Source organism: Procambarus clarkii, chromosome 83 (genome assembly GCF_040958095.1).
Source record: "Procambarus clarkii isolate CNS0578487 chromosome 83, FALCON_Pclarkii_2.0, whole genome shotgun sequence".
In the NCBI taxonomy this organism is placed as follows: Eukaryota; Metazoa; Arthropoda; class Malacostraca; order Decapoda; family Cambaridae; genus Procambarus; species Procambarus clarkii.
This window is the reverse complement of record NC_091232.1, coordinates 3,914,748-3,926,869: the sequence shown is the minus strand read 5'-3', so window position 1 is coordinate 3,926,869 and position 12,122 is coordinate 3,914,748. Positions and strand designations below refer to the sequence as shown.

Below are 12,122 nucleotides of genomic sequence, written 5' to 3'. Positions count from 1 at the left end.
AGTCCAAGTGCAGTTAAAAGCTCTGTACCTCAAGGTACAGTTCTTGCACCACTGCTTTTCCTTATTCTCATATCAGATATAGACTCAAATACAAGGCACGGCTTCATATCATCATTTGCAGACGACTCAAAAATCAGCATGAAAATTACCTCTGCTGAAGACATTGAAAAAACTACAAGCAGATATTAATAAAGTTTTCGATTGGGCAGCAGCAAATAACATGATGTTTAACAGCGATAAATTTCAGGTACTCAGATACTGTAAAAATGAAAACCTTAAACATAATACAGAATACAAAACACAATCAAATTTGCCCATAGTAGGAAAGCAACATGTAAAAGATTTGGGAATAATGATGTCTGACGATCTAACAATTAGGGAGCATAACCAAGCAAATATTGTGTCAGCCAGAAAAATGATAGGGTGGATTATGAGAACTTTCAAATCCAGGGATCCCATCACACAACGGTTGTACTCTTCAAATCACTTGCGCTGTCCCGTCTTGAGTACTGCTCAGTACTCAGTTCCCCCTTCAGAGCAGGACATTGCAGAAATAGAGGGAGTACAGAGAACATATACGGCATACATAGACGCGATAAAGCACCTAAATTATTCGTATCGTCTAAAAGCTCTCCAAGTGTACTCGCTAGAAAGAAGACGAGAGATATCAAATAATATACTCATGGAAAATACTGGAGGGCCAGGTCCCAAATCTACACAGTAAAATAACAACAAACTGGAGTGAACAATATGGAAGAAAATACAGAATAGAACCAATGGAGAGCAGGGGGTGCTATAGGCACAATCAGAGAAAACTGTATAAACATCAGAGGTCCACGTTTGTTCAGCATCCTCCCAGCAACTATAAGAAATATTGCCGGAACAACTATTGACATCTTCTAGAGAAATCTAGTTAGTTTTCTCCAAGGAATGCCAGACCAACTGGGCTGTGGTGTGTATGTGGGCCTGTGGGCCACTCCAAGCAACAGCCTGGTGGCACAAACTCTCACAAGTCAAGCCTGGCCTTGGGCCAGGCTTGGGGAGTAGAAGAAATCCCAGAACCCCATCAACCAGGTTAACCAGGGAGGCAGCTATCACAAGCTCCTTAACTCGAAGGCGAGACAATTGGCTGCAACCTGCGACCCAAAGCCACGCACAAACACCCAAGACCAGGAATGTCAACCAAATAATGGGTGGCCAAGACCCTGTTCGACCTCCAAAATCCTCGTGTCCGAATATCAGCCCAAGACATGTTGTCGAAGATGGCAGCCAAAGTAGCAAACTTCTGAACGTCGTGGGCACGAGGATAGACTGCAGGCTGGCTAGACTTAACCCTGTGATGACCTAGGAGACCTGAACCCTAGAACAGAGAATGAGGGAAACTGGATCAATCCACAGAAGCCGAGGTGTCCAGGTAACAGCGCACAACCCCGGCCACAGAAGCAGAGGTGCGCAGGTAACGGCGAAGAGCTGCAACCGGACAACACATGATGCACCCCAGGCCTGACCAACCAAGAATCAATGACCCAAAGACCCCTACGGAAAGCAGCACTCATTCTTCGCCAAAAAAGAAGAAGGCTGCAACTGAAAAACTGGCTACCAGGACGGCAGACACCAGGCAGACCCCCACCAGGCAAAGCAAACAAAAGGAAAATAAAACCCCCACAAAAGTACAATGTCCCCAGAAGAAATAGGAACCATCCACTGCATAGGTAACTGGCTACGCAACATTTTGATGCCCCAATCAGCAACAATACCAGTCCCTACCCAAGGGCAAACAAGGAACGCAAAATCCCAGCTGACCCCAAGGCGGGGTAAATGCTGAGCAGCAATAACCTCTACGAAAATGGCTTCCCGAACTCACCAGGGAAGAGAACCCAGACACACAAGGGTAGTATTCACAGGGCACTTGGGGAAGGCCGACCTAAGCGCATGCAGCCCCAGTACACTTCAGGTACACCTGGCCACCACACCACGAACAGCACAGGACACCACCAAGGCAAAACACTGCATAGAAAATCGAGGCCAGAGATGACGACTGCCCTGGATTGCATTAGCTGACGAACTGGAATGGCTGGGTCGCTGGCACGGGGGTCTGGAGCTCCCACTCCTTGGAGAGAAAGGGAGGGGTGGGCTGTGCAGACGAGCAACGAGGCGGTGGAGTGTGACACTTGCTTGTTTCCTTGGGATTGGAAGGAGTTCTGCCTCTCTCTTCGGTTTTCGGTTGCGATTTTCCTACCATGTGGGGTCTGTTTTGTTATGCCTACCTTTCTGGGTGCCTAATCCCGGTTGATGGTGTCATGTTCATAGCAAAAGGCACCATCGGTTTGTATGCACTGCTTTTCATACACCAGAGTATGTAAACAACAAGTGAGCGTCTAGGATGCCCAACACGCTTGACTGCTAGTCATGCATCAGCCTGTGTCTACTCTCATCTCAGTGTTCTTATAAACTCCTTACTACAGCTTCAGTGTGCACACAGTCACAGGCAAATGTTTCCCATCCCTAAACATACCTTGTAGCATGTTTTATCTGATGATGATCCTTCTCCTCCTGATCTTGAAAATCCTCCTCTTCCTGAATAATCACTATTATCTGCTCCAGTATTCCATGCCACAGGTTCCCAGTTTTCATTTTTATCTTTGTTAGAGCCAAAACTCATTGGTAATCCCAAATCTTCATGCTGAACAACTTTTGATAAAGCACTTGTATTGGGCTCTGAAAAACAAACCAATAAATTTCTTGTATATATAAATAAGAAATTTTTTTAAATAAAAGTGTTCTTACATTGTTGTAAAGCCACTAACATGCATAGCGCTTTGGGCAGGTCCTTAATCCTAATTTTCCCCCGGAATACAACCCGCCAAATCGTTTTTAGCAAGTAAACCTTATACTCACTCCAATCTCTCATTATCTTAATGGCATAACTAATTAGCACTAATTCACAGCTATGATCCTATCCCTATTTACAGGTAACATCCTTTTCCATCCTGCTGGAGGAAGTTGAGGTATAGTCACCAAATATAAGCAAGCGAATTGCAAATAGCTGACAGTACAATTTCCACAGTGATTCGGATAACTCTAGTACAGACGCTTTGGATTTACTTCACCTCTTCAACCTCAAGAATGTAGCACTCAGCGTGTACTGTTCTAATCGACCCCAAGACGCTACAGCTTCGACACAGAGCAGACAGCAGACTACGACTGCATCAACCTACAATGCTCTCGCTCCCTATCGAGTTCAGACATTCAAGATTCCCCATCAAGCCGCCACGCTCTCCCACATAGAGCTCCGCGACTCCGGCCTCACTCGGCTCTGCTCTACACCAAGCTCCGTCTGAACGTCTACAACAATGCCAACAACTGACTACTGTAATCAAGACTACTAAATAAATATGAAACTCACTAAACACTGTTTATCTAATCTACCCAACAACGTAACAATCGTACTTTACACGTTTAACAACCAGGTACCCATTCACTGCTGGGTGAACAGAGGCTACAGTTAAGGATTAGCCCCTAATCAATCCTCTCCAGCTAGGATACGAACCAAGGTCAAAGCATTCACAAGACGCCGCACAAGTGTTTTACTACTGCACCACAGGGATCATATCATATCAAGTCTAGTTAAATTACCTAGGAGAAGCTTTTATTCTATTAATCTTCCTGCTCTATGGACTCAGACCAGGAAGGATTGAAATGAAGGATTCATACAGGTGGACTGAACTAAACTATTATGTCCATGAATCTCTGAATGCAATGGGATCTCACCCGAATGAATTATAAATGCTGCCCAAAACACTGTGTTATTGGCTTTGCAAGAATGTAACACAACCGTTATATACTCTCACAAACCCAATGTACTTGTATATAAATAAAAAAAATCAACAAATAAGGGACAGAGGTGATTTATGGTAGCCAAAAATTCATTCAAAACATCATGGCATTGATCACCTCCCACCCAGGCCATTTTCTCTCCTCCCTTTGGGCCAATTCCCAATCTCCTCCTCAAGGCCATTCTCTTTCCTCCAAACCCTGCTTAATGTTTTGAGCAGGTCTACAAATATTGTACTGTATACTATATATTTAAACCAACACTTTGTATACTTTCATGTTTCAGTGATGCTAAAATGAGTTATTGGTACGCCGACAGTAAACGTCCCGAGGATGCAAAAGAACCATCCAGTTGCTTTTCATGAAGAGCATACATTCATTGCTGTCAAGCATAGTCTATTATAAACGCAATTATGGTTCGCATCTATTCTCTTTTCACTTGTGAAAATGTTTATATTAAATTTATGGTTATAACCCCCTCCCCCCCCCCCCCTAAAAAAAAAAAGAAAATGTAAAATACTGTACACGTAAGCATATACATTTTAAGTATCTCTAAGCAATACCTGCCAAGCATGCTCGGTTTATGTTTAGCATAGTGTGGATAGGATCAAAATCTATTATAAACACACTTGGTTTTGCATATATTTTCTAGACAATTCATTTATGAACATTGACATCAAATTTAATGTTATAATCCAATAAATAAGTTAGAAAACATTAAATGGTTGTGAACATTTCTCACATTGCCAAGTGGAGCACAAGCCACCCAGGGAGCCCAAAACATTCATAGTCAGGAATTCGCCGAGAGGCGGGACTGCTAAAGATGTCCATGTCCATGCATGGAGACCAACTGTTGTGCAACAGTTGTGCATACTGTTGCACAACAGTACCTGTACTGTTGTTATAATCCTAGCTCCTATTGTTGAATATAGGAGCCATGATCTTATCCTAAACAAAGCAAGATGTACTGTACTGTATATTTTTCATAACTCACCCTCATCATCATCATCCCAGTCACTCATCTTTCTCAAACTGAAAAAATACAAAATTATTTAGTAACATGCAAAACTTTTGACAATGGGAATATAGTGTATTACTGTTATTAAAATTGGCTAATAACAGTGTTCATGACAAGTTCTAGAGCAGTTAATTATATGTGCGGAGCTAAGCATTAGTCTTGCACTTTTAGTCTGTGTGCATCTGTTTTTTTAATATTTCACAGGCTGCTGCAGTGCAACTTACTGATGTTTGAACAGTAATCAGTGTAAGAATAGTGCTTGTGAGACCACAGATCTATGAGAGAATGTCTTTCTATTCGTTATTTGCCTGTCCAAAGTTGGAGACGAGATGCTTGAGGCTAGCCCTCACCCACCCACATGTTTGAAGGATGGGAAGAGAATGAATTTAGGGATATACCCATAGCATGCAAAATTAATAGAAAGAATATTGACAAACTAAAAGACTCAAGAGCCCCAGGTGTGGATGAAATCCAATCCAAAGTCTTAAAGAAACTGGCAGAAGAACTATGCCTACTGCTGAAACTACTTTTCACAAAATCTCTGGACCAAGGGATTGAAAATATGCAAATTAAACCCCTATTTAAAAAAAAGTCAGAAAGAGCTCAGCAGAAAACGACCAGTCAATCAGCTTGGCATCACACATCTACAAGCTTATGGAGAGTGTTCTCGGGAAGGAAATTATTCGCCATCTTGCACCTTGTACAATCGATACAACATGGATTAGTTAAAAATATATTCTGCCTTACAAACTTGCTCATTTTCAGAAACAGTAACCAGCTTCTCAGAAAGGCCTTCCGGTGGATGTAGTATACATGGATTTTGCTAAAGCTTTTGATAAGGTACCACATGAAAGACTGTCAAGGAAATTACAAGCCTATGGAACAGATGGTAAAATATCAAAATGGATAAAACAATGGTTGAAGGAAAGAAAACAAAGGGTCATACTAAATTGAAACAAATCTGAATGGAGAAATGTGATAAATGCGGTGCCACAAGGGTTAATTTTGGAACCTACCCTTGAGGTTTGCTTGAAGGCCACAGGGCTAACAAATCTGTAAATCAGGCATGACAGGGCAGATCTCATTGAAATCATTAAAATAATGAACAAGTTATAGGATGTTGATCCGGATATTTTCTTCAGAACGTCAGATGTAACACAAACAAGGAGCAATGGTTTCAAGCTCAAGCCACAATATAGGACTGAGAACAAATGATGTTTTTTCACCCACAAAGTTACTAACCCATGGAACCGCATACCAGCCAAAACTGTAATTGCCAAAACCGTGTCGAGTTCAAATATACCTGGAAAAGATCATCAAAGCAAGGGAACCTTCGACAAGCTGCCAGCCATGTCGAGGCAACTAGGGTTAGTGGCCCTAAGGTAAATCAGGTAAAATCAGGAAAAGAAAAAAAAACATTGGCAGAGAGAATGGTCTGGGGTATGGGATGAACACAGGCTGGTAGGGTCACCAGAATTTAAAATGGATCAGCATTTCAGTCTCATACAGTAACCCATAACAGTTTTTGGCACTGCTGGCCAGTTACATAGGTAAGTACCGTACTATTTGGAGAACATTTACAAATACAAAATTCTTATAGTAATAATTACCCCTCCCATTTGCCCTGATCTTTTCCAGCTGTATTTTAAACCCAGCAGAGTTTTGGCATTTTCAGCTTCGGCGGGAATGCGGTTCCACAATATTCACCTTGACGAGGGTGGCAGCACCCTCTACTCAACTAGGTTGCTCACTGATGCACTGCAAAAACTCTGTCAGCAAACAGCAGTCAATTTCTCTCTCAAATAGTACTGAGGATGCTGCTTTATACACAGAAATCACAATAGCGTGATGCATCAAATGAACAAATCCACAAGGGCCGTGACGAGGGTTCGAATCTACGTCTGAGTGGATCCCAGACGGTGCCTTAATTGACAGAGCTACGACATAGAAAAAGAATTGCAACCGGGAAATCATCCCGATTTACCGACGGATCCTGCAGTCTCTCCGAGAGACAAACCAGGGTGTTACGCAATTCCCCCATGCACTCGAGCAATGTCAATAGGCTGTTCTACCTCTTCCCCCTTACTTCATTACACACAGAAATCACTATAAAAAAAAAAAAAATGTTTATTCAGGTAAGGTACATACATACAAGAGATTTTACATAAATTGATCAATTTATAGATGGAGCTAGTACATACAATGCCTAAAGCCACTATTACGCAAAGCATTTCGGGCAGGGAAAAACATTAATGACTAAAAACTTAATTCTAATGCGTGATGCATCAAATGAACAAATCCACAAGGGCCGTAACTAGGGTTCGAACCCACGTCCGAGAGCATCCCAGACGCTGCCTTAATGCTGGATCTCTCCCGACCTTTGTATTCACTTGTCACATTTAGCTGACCCTGTCATGGTATTCAAGCAAATTTGTTAAGCTTGATTTGTCCTCTCTAAAGCAGGGTTGTGCCTCATTAATGAGCAGAGCAATTGCAAAAATTTTACAGCCTAAACAAACATTATGTGTGCCTATATACACCAGAGCCCTGTTAGGCTCATCCAAGCTGTACATGGACTCACCCATTCAGTTACTGTTAGCCTAAACAGGGCCTTATCCTGACTGATCATCATATACAATGTCAACCTTTCATAAAACTAAATTCTTTTCTAAATTGTAAAAACAAAAATAAAAATTGACAGAACAGGTCTCGTACGACTGCTACCACTCAGCATGGGTATGGGGTTTATATTATATTTATTTAATTGAAAGACAAGGCAATTGCTAGTCTTAATAAGCCTAAGGCTTAGTAATTCCACTCGAGTTCAAAAAGCATTCCACATACAGCTAAAATAAATGATACAGAAACTATATCTTCTCGTACCCAGAACAATATGGCTTCTCTCCCACGGGCGAGCTAAACACTGCAGGGCTGCTTACTTTTACATCTATTTCAACGTAATCCGCCGCTAACAGCCTTCTTAGTGCCACTCAAACTGACGTCTGCGTCAGACACAATCACAGGGTCACAAAATACACTACAGAAATTGCACTTTAAAACAGATAAATGAGGATTAAATTCCAACTTACACCGGGAGACCTCAGGCCGTCTTCAGAGTGCCGGGGGGAGGGAGTGTCTCTATACAAAGTTGAATAACACGTGTTTTTCTCGCCTCTCTTTGCAATTACTTATTTTGCGAAATGTGTGTTATGTGCAACTGAAATATATTAGTAAATTAACAAATTACGTAACTATTAGTAAAATTATATCGCATAAAAGTGATCAATTTGAAAGGTGCATAATGCTCGAAAATCGTGAGAGAGGTTTCGAGCGTGATGGAGACCTCGGGGTAGCTCCTGGACGCTCACTGTGCCTACCCATGCTCTCGGCACACCTTCCTCTCTACATATTCCCTCTTAGCTTTCCTGCGCCTCCTGAATTACCAGTTCAGTGTTGAGCCTTGCCTATCACTCAGCGCCGCCCCTCGCTGCCTGTCATGTACTCAGCCTTCACCTCTCTCGCTCACTTTATTTGCTTATTAATATACTAGAAAGTACACTGGGTTGTGAAAGTACATACACTGGTGATTAAGGGTTACATTCCTTCAAAGCCACGAATAATTGAATAATTAGCAATAGTAAAATGGGAGGGGGGGACTTTGGACAAGCCGCCGGCTTCCAGTCCTCGTCGAAGCCATGAAAATGTTAGTGGCCCTCAGGTAAAAAATAGTACTCATACTGTGAGCGTTGGTGGAAGGGTTACAGAGGAACCTGGTACTCATACTGATGGCGTTGGAGGAAGGGTTACAGAGGCACACAGTACTCATACTGTAAGCGTTGGAGGAAGGGTTACAGAGGCACACAGTACTCATATTGTAATTGTTGGAGGAAGGGTTACAGAGGCACACAGTACTCATACTGTGGGCGTTGATGGAAGGGTTACAGAGGCACACAGTACTCATACTGTGGGCGTTGATGGAAGGGTTACAGAGGCACACAGATTCAGATTCAGATTCAGATTCAGATGTTTATTCAGGTAAGGTATATACATACAAGTGATGTTACATTAATGGATTGATATATAGATAGAGCTAGTACATACAATGCCTAAAGCCACTATTACGCAATGCGTTTCGGGCAAGAAAAACATTAATATCTAGAACTTAATACTAATTGAGCATAAAGAATAAAAAGTGTTGAGAACAAATACAAATAAAGATAAAACAAAAGGGGGAACATGACTGAAAAAGCAGCACAAATACAATAGGTTGACAAACAGTGATGATTAAAAAAAAAGAAAATAACGGACATGGGTTGACAATAGAGGAGTGAGGTAGGTTACAGGGAATTTATTAGGTAGTGTTTAGTTTTTATCTTAAACTGGTTGAGAGAGGTACTGTCTTTAACATGGTTGGGAAGGTCATTCCACATTCTGGGCCCCTTGATTTGTAGAGCATTTCTGGTTTGATTAAGTCGTACTCTAGGAATATCAAAACTGTATTTATTTCTGGTGTGGTGCTCATGGGTTCTGTTACAACCTTCTATGAAGCTTTTGAGATCAGGATTGGCATTACAATTTAGCGTTTTGTATATGTATAGTACACATGAGAGAATGTGCAGTGACTTAATGTCTAACATATTCAGGGATTTGAATAGGGGTACCGAGTGATGTCTGGGGCCAGAATTGGATATTGTCCTAATAGCAGCTTTGTGTTGAGTAATTAGAGGACGTAAATGATTTTGGGTAGTAGAGCCCCAAGCACAAATACCATAGTTGAGATATGGATAGATAAGGGAGTAATAGAGAGTCACCAGGGCAGGGCGTGGTACATAATATCTGATCTTAGAAAGAATGCCCACAGTTTTTGAAACTTTTTTAGATATGTTTAGAATGTGTCCCTGGAAATTCAGCACAGTACTCATACTGTAAGCGTTGGTGGAAGGGTTACAGAGGCACACAGTACTCATACTGTGGGCGTTGATGGAAGGGTTACAGAGGCACATAGTACTCATACTGTGGGCGTTGGTGGAAGGGTTACAGAGACACCCGGTATTCATACTGTGGGCGTTGGTGGAAGGGTTACAGAGACACCCGGTATTCATACTGTGGGCGTCGGTGGAAGGGTTACAGAGGAACCCGTTACTCATACTGTGGGGGTTGGTGGAAAGGTTACAGAGGAACCTGGTACTCATACTGTAAACGTTGGTGGAAGGGTTACAGAGGCACACAGTACTCATACTGTGGGCGTTGGAGGAAGGGTTACAGAGGCACACAGTACTCATACTGTGTTCTGAAACTCTTCCTGGACAGATATATTAGAACCCATAATCACCACACCAGAAATAAATATCTCTTTGATATCCCCAGAGTCAAACTTAATCTGTGTAAACACTATGCAAATAAAGGGACCTAGTCTATGGAGCTCACTACCTAACGAATTGAAAAGCTCTCCAACTTTTGCCTTATTCAAAAATAAAACCAAAAAGTTCCTGATTTCATCTTCATAGTTTCCTATCAAGTGCTTCAAACTCGCACTGTATCTAGTGCTACCCAATCCCCAAATATATATGTACCTAAGCCATACAACATCACCATTGTAATCATTGTTATCATCTTATATCATGGTTGTTATATTGAATGCATATTTTACTGTATTATACCTTGAAATAATCCTCAAATTATGCTACAATGTATACCTTGAAATAATCCTCAAATTATGCTACAATGTATACCTGTTGATAACCCTCAAATTTTACATTAATATACCTACTAATCTTTGTACAAAATTTGTTACTATGTATACCTTGAGTTGGTTTCGGGGCTTAGCGTCCCCACGGCCCGGTCATCGTCCAGGCACCAGTCCAGCACCACGTTCCTGGACTGGTGGCATGGGCAAAATCTCCTTTGCTTAGCAGACGGGTACTGGACGAGACCCACTTGTGGCACTTAAGGAATATCCAACCACTTGGGCTGGACGGTAGAAAGACAGTCTCACTTGATGTAGGTCGGTGTTCAATCCCCGACTGTCCAAGTGATTGGGCACCATTCCTTCCCCCCGTCCCATCCAAATCCTTATCCTGATCCCTTCCAAGTGTTATATAGTCGTAATGACTTAGCGCTTTCCATTGATACTTCCCTTCCCTTCCCTTAACTTATTATCTTCACCTTCTAGTGTGAACACTGATGTGAAGTGCAGAGATTACATACAGTATTAAATAAAGCCATTAATAAGCAAAACCTTCAAGCTTAGCTTAAATATAACGTATTTTTGTGTTTAAAGGGGTTAGTACTACTAAAGAATAAGCAAGCTTGCATATATTAATTGCTTAAGAAATTTAGCAGGATACAGTATTACAATTTTATGAGAAGAAATGAGAGGCATAGACTTGTACTTTAATATAGAATCTGAGCTTTAGCAACAGTACAGATATATATAATTTAATTTTCACAATTACTATAAGGTATTATGTATACTGTACTAATTTACTTACTTAGGATGAGAGAGTCTTACATGATGTTAATTATTGTTTAGTTTCCCTTATAAACTGGTTGAGAGAATTCTACCTCTTTTTTCTTATTTGGGAGTCCATTCCACATTTTAGGGGCCCTCTAATAATAATAATAATGTTCATTCAGGTAAAAATACATACATACAAAATGAGTTACAAACAGAATGTTGGATAATGACCATAATAACATGTTGGATGGAACAGCAGAAATTGCAACAGAACAGCAGAAGTAATTTTAACTAAATTGACAGACTACAATTTTCATTAAGTTTATTCATGGCAGATATCAGCAGTTATACAAGTTGGTCAGTAATCAATATTGTTTAAAAAGTAGTAAGACATAGGTTAACATTTAGGAGGTAAGATAGGTAGGTTTATTTGCATGGCATTTCTGTTTTGGTTTAGCCACTGAGTAACTTACCCAGTGGGCACAATATCCATGAGTGGCATTCATTTGGTATTACTCTTGAATATTGTGCCCATTGAGTAGATCTTCATTTCTAGTGTGGTGCCCATGGGCAGTTACAGCCCTCTTCTTATGATAATGTTTGTTTATAAAAAATATACAATGTTTATACTGTAAAAAACTAAAATTTTATATACAGTACAGTATATTTGTCTGAACTTTTAATCTTTGTGGAGCATTAGCAATGTTTGTCAACTTAAATTTTTTTCTCTCTGTCCCAAAAGTACAATATTACTAACTTTGCACAAACTTAATACAAATCTTCTGCAAATAATCTTGAATTATCCTTCAATGA

The 12,122-nt window shown here is 40.9% G+C and overlaps 1 protein-coding gene across 3 annotated transcripts in view; it reads right to left on the bottom strand.

Annotated features, from left to right (window-relative positions):
- Positions 1–8,058, bottom strand: part of LOC123768741 (probable ATP-dependent RNA helicase vasa-like) — a 40,498-nt gene extending 32,440 nt beyond the window's left edge. The window contains exons 1-3 of one of the 3 annotated variants that reach the window (XM_045759475.2): positions 7,942–8,058; positions 4,829–4,866; positions 2,516–2,718 (exon numbers count right to left, since the gene is read on the bottom strand). In XM_045759475.2, the coding sequence (XP_045615431.1) occupies positions 2,516–2,718; positions 4,829–4,856 (231 nt within the window). In that variant the 5' untranslated portion in view covers positions 4,857–4,866; positions 7,942–8,058. Of the gene's footprint in view, positions 1–2,515; positions 2,719–4,828; positions 4,867–7,735; positions 7,882–7,941 lie in introns of those variants that run through there. The other 2 variants (XM_045759476.2, XM_069316296.1) reach the window with 2 other exon arrangements.
- Between the last annotated feature and the right edge of the window lie 4,064 nt (positions 8,059–12,122).